Genomic DNA, 17,809 nt, shown 5'->3' on the forward strand with positions numbered 1-17,809 from the left:
CTCGTGTTCTCCTCCTCCCTACCGTCTCCGACGACCGTCGTGCGACGAAGTCATACTCCACCATGGCGTTGAATTCCACCGTCGTGACGCTCGTCTGCATTCCGCTCCTGGCTATGCTGGCCGCTCGCACGTATGGACTGGTGGTCAATTACCTGCAGGCAAGAAAGCTGGGGATCCCCATGGTCATCCTTCCCTTCTCATGGCATGACGATCTGTGGATCATTATCTACCCCTGGTTCAGGCGTCTCCGAGACTTGCCTGGGATAGGACATATTTTCGTCTTCAGCTATCACTCCTGGGCCCAGGATGAGCGATACCGTCCCCACCAGACGTACGGCGACGTGTTTGTGATCGTCGCCCCCACAAAGAACGAGATCGTGGTCAATGACCCCGTCGTGGCTGTTGAGCTGCAAACCCAGTACAAGTCGTGGATCAAGCCTCAACCGCTCTATGAGATCTTCGAAAGTTTCGGGCCAAATGTCATCAGCATCAACGGCGAAGACTGGCAGCGTCACCGCAGAATCGTCAACCCAGCCTTCCGGGAACAGAACAACAAGCTCGTGTGGGAGGAGTCGCTGAGACAGGCGAGACAGATGATTGAGGCCGTGACCAACCGAGTAGATGCTAGCCGCACGATGCTCGACGTCCGGAACGACTGTGTGCTGATCGCTATGCACGTCCTCTCCGCCGCCGGGTTCGGACACATGCACGATTTTGACGGTGGCTTGGGTGAGATCCCGCAAGGACACAAAACCAGTCTTGCCGAGTCGTTGAAGTTCCTCCTCCAGAACATCCTCTTCTCCGTGCTGTTTAAAAACATGCCCACGCTGCGCTTCATGATGCCTGCCTTGTATCGACAGCTCACCGCCATGACGAACGAGTTCACGCAGTACATGAAGGAAGTCATCGCCTACAATCGAGCCATCACACAGGGCGGTGGCAACAGTAACGGCGCCGACATCGTCAGCGCCCTGGTTGAGGCCGACGAGGCGGCAAAAAGAGAACAGAAGACGTTGGCGCACGGCGCTGGGGGGAAACCGATGTACCTCAGTGACTCCGAATTATTGGGTAACTTGTACATCTTCAACTTAGCTGGCTTCGAAACAACCGCAAACGCACTGACATACACGATACCGTTCTTGGCCACCAATCGTGAGATCCAGGACTGGGTCGGCGACGAAGTGGACACCGTGCTGAAAGGGAGAGACGCTGAAAAGCTCGACTATGAAGGAGTATTTCCACAACTTGTGAGGTGCCTGGCGCTGATGGTACGTTGAATCTATCCGAACCCACATTTGCGAGCTCACAGACCTCAGTATGAAACCCTTCGCCTCTGGGGACCGGTACCTAGTACGGAGCGGTGGTGCGTCGGTCAACCACACGCCATCCGAGTCAACGGCCAAGAGATCATGGTGCCCGTCGAGACATATGTGTCGCTGAATCTCTACGCCGTCCACAGCGACCCCCGCTGGTGGGGCGACGACTCACTCAAATGGAACCCACGACGCTGGATAGTAGCCGACCCGGCGACGGGAAAGGAGTCCATCGCCCATCCTCCGCCGGGCGCGGCGTTTGTGCCGTGGAGTGTTGGACCTAGGGTCTGCCCAGGGAAGAAGTTCAGCCAGGTCGAGTTCGTGGCCGTGATATCGACGCTGTTGAGAGAATATCGCCTGAAGCCGCTGATCATGGAAGGGAAAATGACGACGGAAGAGCAGGCCAGCTCGGCGTTGTTGGAGGTGCTAGAGGACTCGATGAACGTCATCACGCCGAAGATGCGTCGACCTGAAGATGCGGGCGTGGTGTTTGTTCGACGATGAGTCGGTGGAAGGATACTTCCTGCACCACTCGTTGCTTCGATAGTCCGTACGTAGCGATACCTCACTCCCTCCTCCGTCCTATCGAAACATACAAAGCATGCCCGTCCCACAATTTCCCGTCGTGGTCGAGATGGTCTTTCCAAATCCGCACCCATTCCCGCCTAGCCTTGTCAACGGCTTCGGCGCCTCCGTCTACCTCCATCCCGTCAAAAATGGCCTTCCACAGCCCACTCTGACTCGTCTTCTCTTCCAGCGCGTCCATCGCCTGATCCGCGCCGTACCATTTCTCAGGGACGTAGCTCCTCGTGCGAAAAGACTTTTCAATTTCCAGCCCGGCATCTTCAAACAGCTTCTGTAAGGTGGAGATACCTTCTATCCAGTCGAAGTCGTAGACCATGGATTTCCCCAGCGCGCGCCGGAGTGGGTAGTTGAGCAGGTACTGCAAGCTGCGATCCTCCGTGGGGACGTCGACGATCAACTTCCCGGCGCCGGGCTTTAAAAAGGTTGCCCAGTGTTTGATCACCTTTGCGGGATCCTCGAGCAAGACGAACGCGGAACAGCATGAAATGACATCAAAACCTCCCCTTTCCTTCAATACCTTTTGCACTTCCTCCAAGGAGGAAAGGTCAGTGATGTCTCCCAACACCCACTTCACTTCTCCGCTTCCCTCGGGGAGTGGTTTGCGTTTGGCTTCGTTGAGCATGGCCTCAGTGATGTCGACGCCGACGACGACGCCACTGGATCCGACTGCCTCAGCTTGAGGTATTGTGACCAGGCCGGTGCCGCATGCGAGGTCGAGAACGGCGCCGGCCTTGGGAGGAGGCAGCCACTTAACGAAGTCTCGGCTTAGTTCCACGTGCCAACCACCGTTGGAGAGATCATAGTTCGCGGCACGGGGTGTGTATTGGGCCAGCGTCTCGGCGATGAACTCGTTGGCGCGGGCAGACATTGTGCTGGCGTGGGTGAGGGTGGCCTGAAGTTGCTCAGGGCGGAGAGTGTCGGTGTCAATAGACTTGTAGATTTATGCAAACCCCAACACCTGGTCAACTCTGTGTTTTTTGTTTCGACGGCGACTAGACCCTGTGCAGCTAGATAAGTATAGGGATTGTCAGGCGTCATTGATCTATAAGACTCGCTTATACGAGAGAAAAAGATATAACAATGCTGTGGAGACTTGGATGTATGGAAAATAGAGTGGCGCAATTCGCATCCCGTATGGCGTTTTGCTGATCAACTACCAACCTGCTCACTCGCTCGCTGTGGATGTTCTGAACCGTCCTGTGTGATACCCTCCTCCTTTTTCAACTGTCTAATATGGTATGACCAAAAACAAAGCGCCTGGTCCAGGGCTGGGGAGAATAAAATGTCCGTTCGCAGTACAGGAGGGCAATCGTAGAGTTTCATAGAGCGGGAAGAACTTCCACGCTGATGGGCTCATCCAGAGCTTCGAACCCCAAAGAATGAAATATCGCTCAACTCATGAGAGGCCAATCTTCGTGATAGAGTAGATCATATGGTAGACTCTATTGAAGAGCTCAGTGTTACGTCGTTGTGTAAGATATCGTGACATCCAAGTGAGTTTGGAAGGATTTGGCCAGGCGGCGAGACGCGTGCGACAAGCACTTGTCTCGGGCCACTTGCCTCTAACGGAAGGGTCTCGTGACCGTCCGACCTTTTAACTCGTGCCCCTCCCACAACTGCAACCCAAAAAAATAGATACACAATGCTTCACTGATTCAGGGTCCGTAGAGCACAAAAAACGAGTCTGTCCAGAGCGAGAATCGAACTCACGACCTTCGGATACCTCTTGTGTTTAACAAGATCACAGTTGGAACTATGAGACCGACGTCATAACCAACTAGACCATCCAGACCACGATATTTTACTATAATTTCGTCGCTGCTTTATATATTTGTGTCTTATTGAACCGCTGAGAAGGCCGGTAACGCGGGGCTTTTGCGGCTAGCCAACGTGCTCCGTAGGTGCCCCCACACATCGCATCTCGGGGGGCCAACACAGAAACTAAAGTCGATGGACAAAGGCAGGTGCTCTTAGCCTTGCGGCATTTCAAGGGCTACTTCTCATCAGCCGTCTAACTCTTCTATGAACACAATGTGACCTTGTAATGTCTGAGTCTTGACAGGCTCTACAGATATGGAAGCTAAAGTGAGGTGAGTTGAGAGAGTAGCCACCAGCGAGATGTATCGCATGGATTCTGCCGGTCCTTCACTACTATCACAGCAATGCACTTTGACATCTGGCAGACTCGTCGACACCTTCCTTGTTGCATTTCAACCTTGTCTCAACTGCCTCAAGTTATCGTAAGGCTTGCTTTTCGTGTTGCTCACCTTTCGGTCCTTTGCACCCCTCACTGCTTATCTACAACGTATCGCTCGACTTCAAGGCTTCCTGAACCCTCATCCTTCTTCATATCAACTTTTCGGGCTCTCACACGCGACTCTACCTCTAAGGAGATGCATCATCATGGACAATGAAACATTGTTGAAATACGAGCTCGCTGAGATCGAGCTTGACAAACGTCAGCTACAGCTTGAACGTCGGGAGCTGGGGGTTAAACGACGCCTGGAACAGCTCAAGAGAAGAGTCGACTTAACTGATGATAACGCCGACTCAACTGAGGATCACGTCGTCGTCAAGTCTGAAGCTGATCCTGGCGATGCTGACAAAATTCGAGCAGCTACGCAAAATCGGTCTTCTGCCGAACAGCAAACAGACACGATTGCAGCTTCCCCCGCCGCAGAGGATACCCCAGCCAGCCCGGTTGAGAATACTGCTGTCGAGCGGCTGCATCAAAAGGTGGACAAAGGAAAAAGCGAGACCGGGAAGGAAAAGCATCGTGAGCAGAATGTAAAACGCACGCCCCACTGTGGCTAACATTTGTCCAGGCACGACACTCGATTCGCGCAAGTGGGACGAAGCGAGATCAGACCATGAGCTGATGGGGCGCCAGGCCTTCAGTTGTGAACAAGAAGAGCAGTCGACCATTCCGGTGAAGCCTCTGGATAGTCACGAAGAGCTCTTAGCAGCCTTTCGTGGTCGACCCCCGACTCATCCAGCGAACGTACCAGCTACGCGAAGGCAATCTCGGCTCTCCGACAACCTGACTGTTAGTTCAGAATCTGATGCCGATTCCGAAACAAGTTATTCTCCAGGCAGGCAAGACTCCAGGGCGAAGCGCAGGCGAATTTCTCAGAACGCGGGGAAGCAGCTTGCAGACGTCTCGGGCCCCATAACAAAATCTCAACAGTACAGCCTCGTTCGACATTACACCGGGCTTCTGCTGAAGCGCATGGCGGCAGTGGAATCTTCGCTTCCGCCGGACTGTTCTCAGAAACCGACGGTCGCATCAAAGATGCGAAGAACCACCAATGGATCGACGCATCACACACTCACTCTTCTTCACGAAGAGTTCGAAATGACCGTACGGACATATGCGAAACATCACCAACTTCGCCGTGTTTTAATGGAGGACCTGGATAAATTCGACGAAGCTCAACGTTACTGGTGGCCCAAATGTACAGCATTAACCACGCAGCAAGAGAGGACGTCTTTCATTGACAAAGTATTCCATGACATCGCGAGTAGCAGGTTCAGCAAGCAGGAGTTTGAGGTTGGACATGGAGCATTCGAGAATAACAAGGATTGAGGAGACACGTGGACCAAGTTGGAAAGCAAGCAAATGTACTCCGCCCGAGTCGTTCGATCAGGCTGGCGGATTGAGATGGAGTCGTTGGATTTTGGCTGGGATGATTTTTGGAAATGTGACTGAGTTGGAAGAGTCATGGCAAAGGTGTTCATTCTCCTCTACTGCGCGGATGACGGTGTCGTTCACAATATTGCAAGCGTGCTACTGGAGAGATCCAAGTGTGGAATTTGTGCATATCGCATGATACGATGAGGAAGAACGATCTTGAGAGGTCTACCTCCTCTGGTATTGTTTTCATTAGTGCGGCTGTCTTCCCATAGAGATAATTACAAGGAGTTGCTCAAACCAGTGTTTTCAACAGTGACGAGCCATGAGAGTGGCAGGATAGGCTTTCGACAGAGGCAATGCAACATACCGACCTAGGTAGGTATGCAGCAGAACGACATGGTCGAGTTCTCGGCGCTCATATTGGTCGTCTCCCCATATCATGTACTTGGGTATATATTCGACTTTTGGTCCTCACTTTTTCCCTTCTTCCACTCATCTCATGCCAAACACTCAAGGCCTGGCAATTGGCCCTGGGCACAGCTCGCACTCCGTTTCACCTCACCTCACCTTGACCGCACTGCTCTATGAGCGTGCCAATCCTCAGATAGGTGACCTTGAACAATGGACGACAAGGAGCTTTTCGACGCTGAGCTCGAAGAGCTTGAACTCGAGCAGCGTCAACTTGACCTCGATCGTAAGAGGCTGCAACTTCGGCTGCGGCGCGCCAGGCCGGATAGTCAAGTCCAAGAGAAGGCGCACGCAGTTGATGAAGTCACAGGAGCTGGGCGAGTCACGGCAGGCACTGAACAATTCTCTAATCTAGGTCGAGGTGAGGCGACTGAGATCTCGACTGCCGGCAACCGACATGCTGAGCGAGAAGTCGACCTTCCCTTGCCTCTGGTGGAGCAAGCTGACCCCGCCGGTCATTCATCAAAGCAGTACCCTAGCGGAGCGAAGGCCAGCACTTCGCCAGTGGCCAGGCTGAGCTCTTCACCAGGCATGCTGCACCCAAGCACCCAGTTGACAGACTCCAGCCGTTTGTCTCATCCAGAATCAGCAGTCCCATCTTTCGCCACCTCGCCCAAATATCTCTCGAGCTCCCAGACTACCTCACGATCGATGCCGGCTCTTTATTCGCAACAGGATGGTCTCGGCCACGTTCCAGCAATGTCTCAGCACAAGCGAGAACGCAGTCCCGGAAGCGAAGACGGCGATTGTGTGAAGAAGAATTGTATTCCCAGGGACAGAAACGAGAAGTGGACAAACGATACACAATACCAGGGCGAGGGCAACAAACTGCCACCCAAGGTCCAGCATCTGCCCGAGCACCAGGCCTCGGCCATCATTCGCAAATATGGAGAACGGCTCGTCCAGCGACACATGCAATCTTTCCGCAGACACGGACGGCGGGAAGCAAACGAGATAATCAAGGCAGGCTCGGAGATCGTCGACGGGCTGGTTAAGAAGAAGTTCAAGAGCCCCGAGGAACTGCACGAAGAATACGATCGCCAAATCCGATTGTGCTGCACAAGGGACCTCCAGAAACTCCTCATATTTGAGCTGCAAAAGTTCCGCCGAGCAGCCCCGACTTGGTGGATGGAGTGCGTGAAGATGAAGACGCAAAATCAGAGGTTCGAGAACGTGGCAAAGTTGTTTCAGGACGTCGGCGCAGGCGTCTTCGACTAGGTGGACACGTGCAGGCAAGAGGGTGCAGTCCTTGCAGCTTTCGGCACTGCGTCCAACCTTGGGATAGAGGCTATGTGGATAGATCAGTATGGGAGGGCTTGGGGCGAAAGTCATTGGTGCTGAGACCTCAATCCTAAAAACTGGAAACAAGCACATCACGGTAACGTTGTGCCGCTGAGCACCTTTGGATTGTGTCGTTTACCGTGGACCGGGGCATTGAGAGCGCTGGGGGGAGTTCGAAGGCAGGATCGAAATCGTGAGCTCAGTCCAGTGGCAAAGGCCCGTCCTTCCACTTGTCCATTGCAGCTTGGGCAAAATTGGCCATGCTCCCATAAGACAGGACGAGGAAGCCCAGGTCCTCCCGGTCAACATCAAACACTTCCCACCAATTCTGTTCGACCAGCTTGACACCAGTCTCTCGTGCCGCCAAATAGATTGCTCCCACCGCCAGCGCATTGGGTTGATGGGTGAGGTGGAGAAGCTGGGGTGACAGAAGGCCAGCGTTCAAATGTTCCAAGACCCTCTGGGCCAGCTTGGTGGCGGATACACCCAGGGCTTGCATGTATGTAAATGCAAGACTGTAGGGGAGCACGACCCGTGTGTCGAACCCCAGGCCGACCAGTATCATACTTTCGCACACGAACAACCTCTGTCTCTCTCTTTCGTAGGTTCCCTCGGACACGAAATAACTCTGAGGTTTGACATCCGTGGGGGCCCCAGCCGGGTTGATAAATCTCAGCGGCGAGGCTTCGGACGTGAGGTAGGCGTAGACGTTAATGACTGATCGAGGCGAGACCGGTGTCGCGGATAGTTTTGCGGCAAGGTAGATGGCAGCGGCGGAGTAGTTCTTGGGACTGAAGTTTCGACGGTTGTCTGGGGTAGAAGACACCAAGAACCGCTGAAGCAGCACAATGGCATGGGCAGTGACTTCCTGCATCAGGCGGAGGAGGATCCCAGCGGCGGAGGTCAACTGGAAATGGGCGAACCACACGGTCAGACTTTCGTCGTCCTCGACGTTTTTGAGCTTGAGCAGCTGTGATGAAGTGACCAAGGCGTTGGAGACGTGCTCCAGCGCAGGTATCGGCGCCATGTGGCGCAGTTTGAGAAGATCACATTTGTTTGCAACTGAGTGACGATGCGATGTCAAAGGTGGTTGTTGATGTGCAGGAAAATTCCGGCGGAGCATTGGACCCAGGGATGGCACTTCAACCACGCTGGCTTGTTGGCATTGTTCTATCCTGGACATTTAGCAACTACGTATGGATGCTGCAGATGAAGCCACATTGCCATACGTCTATCGGCCAGCTTTATATATTCTGGAGCTGGATGTAAATCAAGGCCGCGAACGCTCGTGGAAGCTACTGAGGTGGCAGCCTGGCCAACTCTGAATGTAGTAATCGCCTGTCTCGACAGATATCGTACATTGTTTAGGTCGTAGGAGATCAAGCTCATGACATTGGGCAATGTAGGACGCTGAAATGCTATTCTCATTCGGGTGGCCTCGTGGGATGTCGCTCATCAGATGTTCCTCGAGTAGCCTGGTCTTATTCCCCGCAGTCGATTGTTTTGCCGTTGAGCTCTTTGCCTCTCCTACCTCGCCATAATGTTACGGACTGTTCAGAGTCCCGACTGAAGGGCTGTATATTACTTCAACAGCGTGGGTTTAAGCTGTGGACAGGTCGAGTGAGAGACAGTTTCGGTGAGCCAACCTCTGTGCAACCGCAGCCCAGTGTTGACATCTCCAGGCAGCTCACCAACCACGCCATCCACGCACCAGAAAGTCAATGAACGGTTGAGCTGCAGGTCGCAATCAGCATCAACGTTACTATCTCACGAGCTCGCGCCTGTCGCTCCAGAATGTGGTCCTCTACGCAGTCCGCTGTTGCCGTCGTGGCTTCAGTGCTGAGGGTGTTCCAAGTCCACGCCCCCGTCCTGACACCAGACGCCGTCGCACAAAGGACACTGCTTCAAGATGATGGAGCCTCCGCTGGACCGCTTGTTCCTCATACGCGAGGATGCGTCGTCACCGAGACACTCATGATTCATTCCTTCGGAAACAGTTATGGCCACCCCTACGTAGGCCCCTACACCCCCCCTCAATGCGATTTCAACCGAGTGACGCTCAACCTCACGGTCACCGCCGCTGGCAAGCAGTTTGATCGGCTGGCTATAGCCTATTTCGGTGACATTGAGATCTGGCGGACAAGCACGGCGGAACCAACTCCTAATGGCATCGTGTAAGCTCTTGAGATCGAACTACGATTGCCTTATCCTAACCATCCGCAGCTGGACCTATGTCAAAGACGTGTCCTATCTCCTGTCGCTATTCACTTGCCCACAAACACTCATCTTCGATCTTGGAAATCTGATCAACGAAAACTACACCTCTCCATTCAATGTAACCTTGCAGGCAACCTTCTTCACCACTGACGACACGGAGAAGCGAGCGGATCTGATCATTCCAGTCGCAGCTGAGAGAAGCACCAGCAACAAATCCAGTATCAGGGACGATCGTCGAGATAGAGTATCGAGCACGCTGATACTGCCGCGGAACATCGAGCGGGCCGTCGTCACCGTCGCTGCGACCGGTCAGATGGCCGAAGGTACGTTGGCTCTTGGAAGAATAGAGACGCTTTGCTGATAAACGCCGTAGAGTTCTGGTATTCCAATGTGCTCTCTTCGAATGTGGATACCTTTGGGACCGATTCACTCTTGGGATACTCTCCTTTTCGGGAGATACAATTGTTGATTGATGGCAATTTAGCTGGCGTTGTGTGGCCTTTCCCGGTTATCTTCACCGGCGGCATCGTCCGCGGCCTTTGGAGGCCGATCGTGGGTATCGATACATTCGACATCCGCGAAGATGAAATTGACATCACACCTTGGCTCCCGCTCCTCTGCGACGGCGAAAGCCATTCCCTAGAACTTCGGGTTGTCGGGATTGATGACGACGGCAATGGTAGTGGGTTATTATCTGACTCTGTTGGCAGTTATTGGGTAAGCACAGCTCTACGACGGCGACGGACTCCGCTCATATTACACCAGGTCCTCGCAGGCAAAATATTTGTCTGGTTAGACTCCGTAGGGTCGATAACGACCGGCAGCTGGCCTCTGTCAGATGCGTCCGTTTGCACCATTTCTATGTCATCCACAGTCGGCACCACTTCGAATGGCACAAATTCCACCCTATCCTACGATGTCAACGTGGATCGCCAACTCTATATCTCGTCAGAAGTGCAGACGTCCCAGGGCACCAAAGTTGCAGTCTGGCAGCAATATCTGACATATTCGAACGAGGGTAATATCTCTGACTTTGGAGATGTCCAGGTCACCAGGCAGAACACATTTGGCAGGGCTATATCATCAGAAGGCTATTCTCGTACCTTCAGCTATCCACTCTTCGTCAACAGCACCCTCGTGCAGGATAAGAGTGCCGACACCCTTTCCATCGCCGCTGACCTGAGAAGGGCCCAGGCGATTGAGATCAACGGTCGTTCATTATTTCCAACCGGTTTGGAGTCCTTTGAATGGCCCTCTACAGAAGATGCTCGTGGACTGGGTGATCGCTCAAGGTTCAATGGTAGCCGCTTGACTACGAGTCAGAATGGCAGCGCCGCATACTTCAGTCACGGTAACACCTCCATCAGCCCGGGCACGACGCAGCAGGATTTCTCGCTCTACGGCATTCAGAGTTCCGCTCTGGGAAGCGGGCCGGCAAGCCTGATAGAATTGTATCACAGGCGCGTTCTCGCCGTCAATGACACGCTGGTTCGGGACGAAGTGTCTTTTCCAACCCAAGATGAGAAGGTTGTTTAGAGCCGGACTTTGGCGCTTAAATCAGCTGGAGTCGACTGATTCTCATCCAGATGCAGGTTGAGCTACTCACAGGAAGGAAGATCATTGAGCGGTTAAAGCAGCGACGTTTGCCTCTTACTGGCTCTTCAAACTTGGCTGACAACCCATCTCGCGCTTCTGGTTCAATGTCACGCAGTCGTGTTGTGTCTATCCATCAAGGAAGAGATGATGAATGAAATCTGACCTTGGCCAGGCCAGTTTGTGCATGGTTCAATATTCCGTCTCGATGGATCACTTCTGCCGTCGAGCTTGAAGTCTGGATTCGACCATGAATTCTGCACCGAGAGGCTGATAACGATGGAGCACCTGCCCTCGGTCTTTGACGACGCCACTGTCCTCCACGAACTTCTTGATGTCGAGAACCTCACACACGCCATTCCCTACGACAACCAGGGCTTCTGGGGCTTTCCGCAACGTCACGGGTTCACTGCGAAATGTATATCACAAGGATTGATTGGTGGGCATGTGGATGTCTTGGTGACCCAAGGTCCCTCGGCAGCTCGACTCCACACTCACACGAGCACGTCTATTCAAACAGATCACGGTTCTCCAACGAGTTTCATTCAACCCGACCAATGCGAGGACTATTCGATTTACTCTTCACTCCTCCAGTCATGGCTATACTTTGGCATGTTGCACGAATGTCTCCTTCATCCAGTGTCGGTCGACCGCTTCTTCACTACTGACAGGAGCGGACGCCAGGTTTTAAGCACCGACTGCCTCCGTGAGGATATTGATGCATGGGCAGCTCGGTTGAAAGAGATGTCAGTCGATCAGGCCGGAGAATGCATAGCGAACGGTGTCAAATGCATACTCTGGGTCAAAAATTCGGTAAGGACGATTTCAGATCGCATTCAAGCATTCCGGACGGAATATCTTCAGACTGTCTCCGTTTCCGTGGACACAAGTCGGATGCCAGAACGTCCGTCTGTTACAGCACGAGTCCGCAAAATGAACTTCTGGCATCACCACGGCAGGAGAATCCTCCCTGATAATCTCGAGCTCACGATCGCGGTGCTGGGTTATAGCCTCCACCATGCGGCACGGACGCTGTTTCTTCGCCTGGGTATCGGTGGCGAGGATAGTGCTGACTATCCACGACCCGCATTCTGGTACATTCCCCCCAGACTGAAAGAGCACCTCGCGGATCGCGGCTTCTGCAAACTTGACATTTACAGATTTCAGACCGACCTGGGGATTTTCGGCTCTTGCATGGCCTTAACCCTCAAGCCGCTGAACGAGAACAAGAGAAAGATCATGCACGACTCTTGCACAGAAATGCGATGTCAGGCCGACACCCTGGACCCGACGGCCTACGAACGAAAGCACGAAACGGAGGGATGCGACTGTTCTGAACTTCTGCCGGAGCGAGCTTGGCGCGATATGCTCAGCATCGTCGAGAGTGGCGGCACCCCAGTAGTCCGCTTAGATCTTGCTTCACCGTCAGTCGACGAGGAGCATGGGGCATTGGAATTCGAGGTGCTGGATGCTGGTCAGACTGGCCACCAGTTTGTTGCCTTCTCCCACGTCTGGGCCGATGGACGTGGAAACCTTGAAGGCAACGGACTCCTGCGCTGTCAGTGGCTTCAACTCCAAAGATACGCGCAAGGGTGCCGTGCTGACAACGCCCCTCCGCCACACGGCCGGCTGGGCGGAATCATGCCTTTTTGGTTTGACATCTTTTGCGTCCCCCGTAGCAAGGAAGATGACGACCGCATTTACAGACTTCGATCCAAGGCAATTCTCCGAATGTCGGAGATCTATCGAACTGCGGCGGTCGTTCTGATTGTAGACTCCGGGCTCGAGTCGATTGACAGGGAATTGAGCATGTGGGAATTCGGGATGCGACTGAATTTATCTAGCTGGTTGCGCCGCCTCTGGACTATGCATGAGGGTGCTGTCGCTGAAAACGTCAAGGTACAGACTACCGCGGGAGTGATTGATCTGCAACACCATTTGAAACGCCTCAATAATCTTATCGCGGTTGGGAAATCACCGGAACGAGAAGCCCAGCTGGACAAAGGGCATGTCTTTGATGCCCTGGGGTTGGTTGAATGTTCATCGGCATGGGCAAATTGTCTCAGCTTACTGCCAAAAATGCGTGGTCCGCGCATGGGACAATTCCTTTTCATGTTTGCCTGGGACGAGGCCGGGCGAAGATCAACGACTTTCAGCGCAGACCGATGCCTGGTGATTGGGTTGGTCAACAACGTCGACTCCGACACGCTCTCGGCCATCCAACGGACGAGCACTGACTCTGCCGCGCCGGAGGGTGAAGTCGCCCGATTCTCGAGACAGAAACTAAAAGTGCTGCTCTCGGCCATTCCACAGCTACCCTCCAGTATGATTTTCTGCGAAGGCGACCGATTTCCCGAGCCGGGAATGCGCTGGGCTCCAGCAGATCTGGACAGCGGTGGGGACTCCATGATAGTGTACGACCAGAGGCGACCTGCGTCGTTGAAGCCGGGGCGCGGACTTTTGGTCTCTTACCGCGGTTGGCGACTCAAGACAGCCCCCGATTTCTCCAGAAGATATGTCATCGACCAGAACGGAACCCGGGAATGCACATCCCTAGAAGAGAAGGGCACCTGCATCTTCTATCTCAAGCTCGACGGCGACGTTTCCGACGACACCATGTATGTGCTCAACGTCGATCCTGTTGACTGGACCTTGTCGCCATTTTCCAACCCAAACGCCCAGCTGTTCTTGGTCGTGCAGGAGAGGTACGGTGGGGACCGGCACGAGCGTGTGATACTGGTGGAAGAGGAAGGTACAGATGATCATTTGGACCAAGCAGTCATAGACGAGCCAGAGGTGTCGGATGTCGTCTATGCAAACTACCACGTATTGCTGTGGTGCTCGAAGTACGACTCTGGTCCGAGCGTTGAGAGGATGAAGCAAAACGTCGAGCGCGGCAGATTTCAACTGGTGGAAGCCAGCTGGGTCAATGGCGGTCGAGAACAACGCTGGTGTATTGGGTAATTTCAGTAGCGTGGAATGGGTCTGGACGTCAATGTCGATATCGGTCTCCGAGTCGTCCTCGACGAGCTAATATTTCAGTAACTTATCATTTCACAAAGTCCTTCGCGGACCTACGCACACACTCTCTCTTGTTGTTCGTCTCGGCCTGGAGTGTCATAAGCTGTTCTGGTTCCGAGAATAACGTCGTCAAAATGCGTATTGCCGATCGAGATACAGAACAGAAACCCTCCTGCAGCTGGGCTGACAAGGCTGAACTGCCCCTGGGTTTGTATGGCTTTTGCGCCAAGCATTAGGTAAGCAAAAACCGGCCGATATGGAAAATTTGGGACCCTCATCCACTCTGTGCCTTTGAGCCTTGCGGTTTGACTCTGCAGCATCGAAAGGGCAAGGAAATTCAGCGGCTCTTGACGATCTGCAGGTTATATCACGTCTGAAAGAAGTGGAAGAAGGAACGAAGAAGCGTGACTAGGCTGGAGCGAGAAGACCGGGCACGGTTTTGAGATCTAGGACCCGTCCTGATCAGGCTGAACCCCTCTCTCCCCCAGACAACGGTATTCACAATCCATTTCTACCCAACTCCTCTTTCCTTTTATCGATCTACCCGTTATCCACTAGCTCCCTCCATTTTCCAAGCCTCAAAAGACAAGAAAGCCTACAACGGCAAAGGCAAGGGGGAGAAAGAAAAGAGAGTGAGGGAGGAAGGGACATAGGAGACCGAGAAGCGCAGCACAATGTCCCACACAGCCCTCCTTCCGCACCGGCGCACGCACAACCTCCTCCTCATCTCCAAGCTGCTGTCGCAGCAGCACGCGCAGACCTCGCCGTTCACGCTGGTGCTCGACACGCTCGAGCAGCCCGCGCGGCCGCTGACGCGCGAGTACCTCCGGCGGGCGCGGCTGTCGAGGCGGGCGGGAATGACCGGGGGCGGTGGGGGCGTTGTGGTGGTGGTCTTGGGGTTTGAGACGTTCGCGAAGCCCGTCGGCGCGGACTACTTCGTGCCTTGTTACCGGTATTGTGAGGACGGAGGGGGGCAGGCGCGGCTACAGGGGCATGGCAGGGGGTTGGGAGTGGGAGAGAAGATCGCGAGGGAGGTGGGCGATGTTCTTCGGCGGAGTGGAGGGAAAAGTACGTCTTCCTTTGTCATTGTTCTATCCTGGACTTCCCCAGGCTTCTTGGAGAACGATGTATGGTGTTCAATACTAATCCTCGAGCGAATGCGCAGGGTTTTTGATCATGATTGACTCCCTGACAACACTGGCATCCCTCTCCATCCAGCCGACGTCGAATCTCAACCTGACCGCATTGCTCTCCTCTCTACTCCAGCCACCGGCGCTTCAGACGAAAGGTGCGGACCAAGGAGAGAGCCCGCAGATCTCATTAGTCGCGGTGTATCACACCGACGTCCCCTTACCATCTCCGCCTCCCTCGCCACTCTCATCGGCGGCGCTGTCAACATCGTACTCGCCGTCACCACTCTCACTCCTGTCATACCTCGCCACCACCGTCATAACGGTGCATTCGCTCCCAATCCTCCTCGCCGAAAAGTCTGCGCAGTCAAAATCCCTCGCTGCGCCATCGTTTGGCCTCCCAGAAGAAACTGAGGGCGTGGTTATAGGTCTCAAGCCGAAGCCTCTGACGAAATTGAATCAGGACGAGCGCGGTCTTGTGTTGGAATTGGAGCATCGCAGGAGAAGTGGCCGGGGAGTCAGGGAGTGGTTCTTCTTGCCTACGTCTGGAAACGCGGCGAAGAAGGGCGAAGGCCAGCCGTTTCGGGAGATTGTCACTCTACTGGATGACCACCCCTTGTTCCGCAAATCGGATGAAGAAGCCGTGGAGGAGCTCTCGGGCATGACCTTCGAACTGGGACTGACAGAACGACAGCGTCTCGAGCGGGAAGGGGTGGTGCTGCCGTATTTCGAAGCTCAGAAAGCGGGCGGCGGTGCCGGCGACGGTGGGCGGATCTTGTACGATATGGGTGTTGAGGATGATTTTGACGAGGAAGAAGATGAAATCTAAGTCGGCGTGCTAGCTGCCGTGGAACAGGCCACCCCAAGATCGCGCCGACAATAGTCTTCTGGGAGCTGGTCCCAGTGGGATGTCGTATGCTCGTGTTCATGCAAACCACCCTAAGTTGGTCAGGACGCCCTGATCACCAAAACCTCCAGATGATGAAAAGAAGGATGATCAGGCCAAGACCAGCAAAAGGCCCGTACTGGGTGTGGAAGTCAGCACCGACAATTCTTCAACTGGAGCCCGTCCAACAAACCTGTTTCAACATCAACTCCCAATTGATCCGCACCGCTGCTTTCCTGTACTTCTTGCTGTCTTCTCTCAGTCGCCCGGACATCTCACCCATCCTCTCCAGACTGTCGCCCCGATATAGCAGATCCTCAATGTTCTTCGTCATGACCTTGGTCACGTCCTTTAGCTCGTCGTTCAGCTTGTCCAGGTTCGCGCTGGCCCGGCTGTCTTGATACGTCTTTTTGGTTCTCTGGATAAAAGTGTCGAACTCGACGAATGCGTAGGGCCGCAGCGTCGCGGAGAGGTATTGCTGGGAAGGGTAGATGGTGGTGAACTCTTGCGCCAGGTCGGAGAGGTAGGTGAAGGCGAGCTTCCGCGGGTAGGACCGGTCGCAGATGCAGAGGAAGCAGACGGAGTCTTTGATGATGTAGCTGGTCGTGGAGTGAGCATGCTTCTCGAATCGACACCAGAGCGCGAGATTGGCAGGCTTACTGTAACGTATATTGACCCGATTCTATGCTTGCTTGTTGTTCCGAGTTGCGATTCAGCCGTCGGAATATCATCTTTGCCTGTGACTTGACCTCGGCGAGCTCTGTCTCGACCTGTACTCCATGGTAAGTAAGTGTCTCCGTTGTCTGGTTCAGGAAGTAGAGGAACACGCTTACCTGCTCGTCGTCGACCGAGGCCGCGAGCATGAGGCCTGTGCAGAAGCGGACAGTCAGTCAATTGTCTCCCACACCTGAAATAAAGGCCCAAAGAAGCACGAACCATCTAGCCTTGCTATTTGCGTCGATTTGACCATTTCCAATCCCTTTTCCTCTCAAGCATACCCTCTGGGAAGGTTTGAGAAACGGGAAGGACAGCGGGGTGTTTGTTTGTCCATGCTAGTTCAGGACACTTGTTGTGATTTCTAGAGCACCGCAGCAAAAGTCGGCAAACACGGCAAACATCCCAAGGACAGGCTCGCAACTGCCACTGACAGGTATGTGAATGTAGTTACCCTACGCTTCTCTTTCAATATATCCATCTATATCGTCCATTATCAGGAGTCTGAGTTTCTGTTCTTTCTAGTGCATTGGTAGGACCAAGGGGTGTTCAGAAAACAGAAAGAACCAGCGGCGGTGTTGGTCCCGAATCTTACTTCTATGGCCGCTCTGGTGGTATGGAGTACTAACAATATTCAAGGTGGAGTACAAAGATGAACGGGGCAAGATCAACGGCATCGACATATTTTAATTCAGCAGTCAAGGCACCCAGCCCTTCGGCATAGAGCATGACAGCTTTGGCTCAGCAGTCTGCTCTTCAGTTTAATCTCAAATAAGAACATTTATGATTTGGCCTGGGGAACCTCATCATCGCCCACAATATACCTGCAAAGCTCATCGATCTTGTCTTCAACGTATCTGGCGTTCTCCTGCAAGGGAGCATTTGCATTCATGTGTCCTGCGATCAGACAGTCGATCCTGAATCTCGTCAAGTGCACCGTCCCGTCTGGATTTTCGACCAGAAACAA

General features: G+C 53.7%; 9 protein-coding genes and 1 non-coding gene across 10 annotated transcripts; 6 read left to right on the forward strand and 4 right to left on the reverse strand.

The window, feature by feature from the left end:
* Positions 1-29: 29 nt before the first annotated feature.
* Positions 30-1,817, forward strand: PV07_07285 (uncharacterized protein; the record flags this gene model as incomplete). The annotated part of the gene is made up of 2 exons (XM_016394354.1): positions 30-1,268; positions 1,317-1,817. Exons 1-2 carry the CDS (start codon positions 63-65, stop codon positions 1,815-1,817), a joined length of 1,707 nt encoding a protein of 568 aa, XP_016247773.1. The 5' UTR covers positions 30-62.
* On the reverse strand, positions 1,031-3,362 carry PV07_07286 (uncharacterized protein). Its single transcript, XM_016394355.1, has one exon. The coding sequence runs from the start codon at positions 2,764-2,766 to the stop codon at positions 1,879-1,881; it is 888 nt and encodes a 295-aa protein (XP_016247774.1). The 5' UTR covers positions 2,767-3,362; the 3' UTR covers positions 1,031-1,878.
* Positions 3,363-3,583: 221 nt separating this feature from the next.
* On the reverse strand, positions 3,584-3,690 carry PV07_07287. Its single transcript has one exon. It is a non-coding gene; the product is annotated as a tRNA-Met (tRNA).
* A 479-nt stretch (positions 3,691-4,169) lies between these two features.
* Positions 4,170-5,789, forward strand: PV07_07288 (uncharacterized protein). The gene is made up of 2 exons (XM_016394356.1): positions 4,170-4,674; positions 4,724-5,789. The coding sequence occupies exons 1-2, from the start codon at positions 4,302-4,304 to the stop codon at positions 5,482-5,484; spliced, it is 1,134 nt and encodes a 377-aa protein (XP_016247775.1). The 5' UTR covers positions 4,170-4,301; the 3' UTR covers positions 5,485-5,789.
* On the reverse strand, positions 5,744-8,331 carry PV07_07289 (uncharacterized protein). The gene has a single exon (XM_016394357.1). It carries the CDS (start codon positions 8,306-8,308, stop codon positions 7,481-7,483), a length of 828 nt encoding a protein of 275 aa, XP_016247776.1. The 5' UTR covers positions 8,309-8,331; the 3' UTR covers positions 5,744-7,480.
* Positions 6,154-7,218, forward strand: PV07_07290 (uncharacterized protein; the record flags this gene model as incomplete). The annotated part of the gene is made up of 1 exon (XM_016394358.1): positions 6,154-7,218. One exon carries the CDS (start codon positions 6,154-6,156, stop codon positions 7,216-7,218), a length of 1,065 nt encoding a protein of 354 aa, XP_016247777.1.
* Positions 8,332-9,075: 744 nt separating the features above from the next.
* On the forward strand, positions 9,076-11,042 carry PV07_07291 (uncharacterized protein; the record flags this gene model as incomplete). The annotated part of the gene is made up of 4 exons (XM_016394359.1): positions 9,076-9,455; positions 9,505-9,821; positions 9,872-10,215; positions 10,264-11,042. 4 exons carry the CDS (start codon positions 9,076-9,078, stop codon positions 11,032-11,034), a joined length of 1,812 nt encoding a protein of 603 aa, XP_016247778.1. The 3' UTR covers positions 11,035-11,042.
* Positions 11,043-11,176: 134 nt separating this feature from the next.
* On the forward strand, positions 11,177-14,079 carry PV07_07292 (uncharacterized protein). Its single transcript, XM_016394360.1, has one exon. It carries the CDS (start codon positions 11,371-11,373, stop codon positions 14,053-14,055), a length of 2,685 nt encoding a protein of 894 aa, XP_016247779.1. The 5' UTR covers positions 11,177-11,370; the 3' UTR covers positions 14,056-14,079.
* A 336-nt stretch (positions 14,080-14,415) lies between these two features.
* Positions 14,416-16,351, forward strand: PV07_07293 (uncharacterized protein). Its single transcript, XM_016394361.1, has 2 exons — positions 14,416-15,180; positions 15,278-16,351. The coding sequence occupies exons 1-2, from the start codon at positions 14,787-14,789 to the stop codon at positions 16,069-16,071; spliced, it is 1,188 nt and encodes a 395-aa protein (XP_016247780.1). The 5' UTR covers positions 14,416-14,786; the 3' UTR covers positions 16,072-16,351.
* PV07_07294 (uncharacterized protein) lies at positions 15,171-17,163 on the reverse strand. Its single transcript, XM_016394362.1, has 5 exons — positions 17,065-17,163; positions 16,962-16,996; positions 16,789-16,898; positions 16,322-16,727; positions 15,171-16,267 (listed from the first exon to the last, which is right to left on the reverse strand). The coding sequence occupies exons 1-5, from the start codon at positions 17,096-17,098 to the stop codon at positions 16,205-16,207; spliced, it is 648 nt and encodes a 215-aa protein (XP_016247781.1). The 5' UTR covers positions 17,099-17,163; the 3' UTR covers positions 15,171-16,204.
* Between the last annotated feature and the right edge of the window lie 646 nt (positions 17,164-17,809).

This window comes from Cladophialophora immunda (genome assembly GCF_000835495.1).
Source record: "Cladophialophora immunda strain CBS 83496 unplaced genomic scaffold supercont1.4, whole genome shotgun sequence".
Classification (NCBI taxonomy): domain Eukaryota; kingdom Fungi; phylum Ascomycota; class Eurotiomycetes; order Chaetothyriales; family Herpotrichiellaceae; genus Cladophialophora; species Cladophialophora immunda.

Excerpts from the sequence above, each read along its gene's own strand:
- PV07_07293 (XM_016394361.1), top strand. The coding sequence starts at position 14,787 with ATGTCCCACACAGCCCTCCTTCCGCACCGGCGCACGCACAACCTCCTC. Across the intron at positions 15,181-15,277 it reads TCGGCGGAGTGGAGGGAAAA|GGTTTTTGATCATGATTGAC; the intron begins GTACGTCTTCCT and ends GCGAATGCGCAG.
- PV07_07289 (XM_016394357.1), bottom strand. The coding sequence starts at position 8,308 with ATGGCGCCGATACCTGCGCTGGAGCACGTCTCCAACGCCTTGGTCACT.
- PV07_07286 (XM_016394355.1), bottom strand. The coding sequence starts at position 2,766 with ATGTCTGCCCGCGCCAACGAGTTCATCGCCGAGACGCTGGCCCAATAC.
- PV07_07292 (XM_016394360.1), top strand. The coding sequence starts at position 11,371 with ATGGAGCACCTGCCCTCGGTCTTTGACGACGCCACTGTCCTCCACGAA.
- PV07_07288 (XM_016394356.1), top strand. The coding sequence starts at position 4,302 with ATGGACAATGAAACATTGTTGAAATACGAGCTCGCTGAGATCGAGCTT. Across the intron at positions 4,675-4,723 it reads GACCGGGAAGGAAAAGCATC|GCACGACACTCGATTCGCGC; the intron begins GTGAGCAGAATG and ends ACATTTGTCCAG.
- PV07_07294 (XM_016394362.1), bottom strand. The coding sequence starts at position 17,098 with ATGGTCAAATCGACGCAAATAGCAAGGCTAGATG. Across the intron at positions 16,997-17,064 it reads GCAAATAGCAAGGCTAGATG|GCCTCATGCTCGCGGCCTCG; the intron begins GTTCGTGCTTCT and ends GCTTCTGCACAG. Across the intron at positions 16,268-16,321 it reads GGGAGTTGATGTTGAAACAG|TACGGGCCTTTTGCTGGTCT; the intron begins GTTTGTTGGACG and ends TTCCACACCCAG.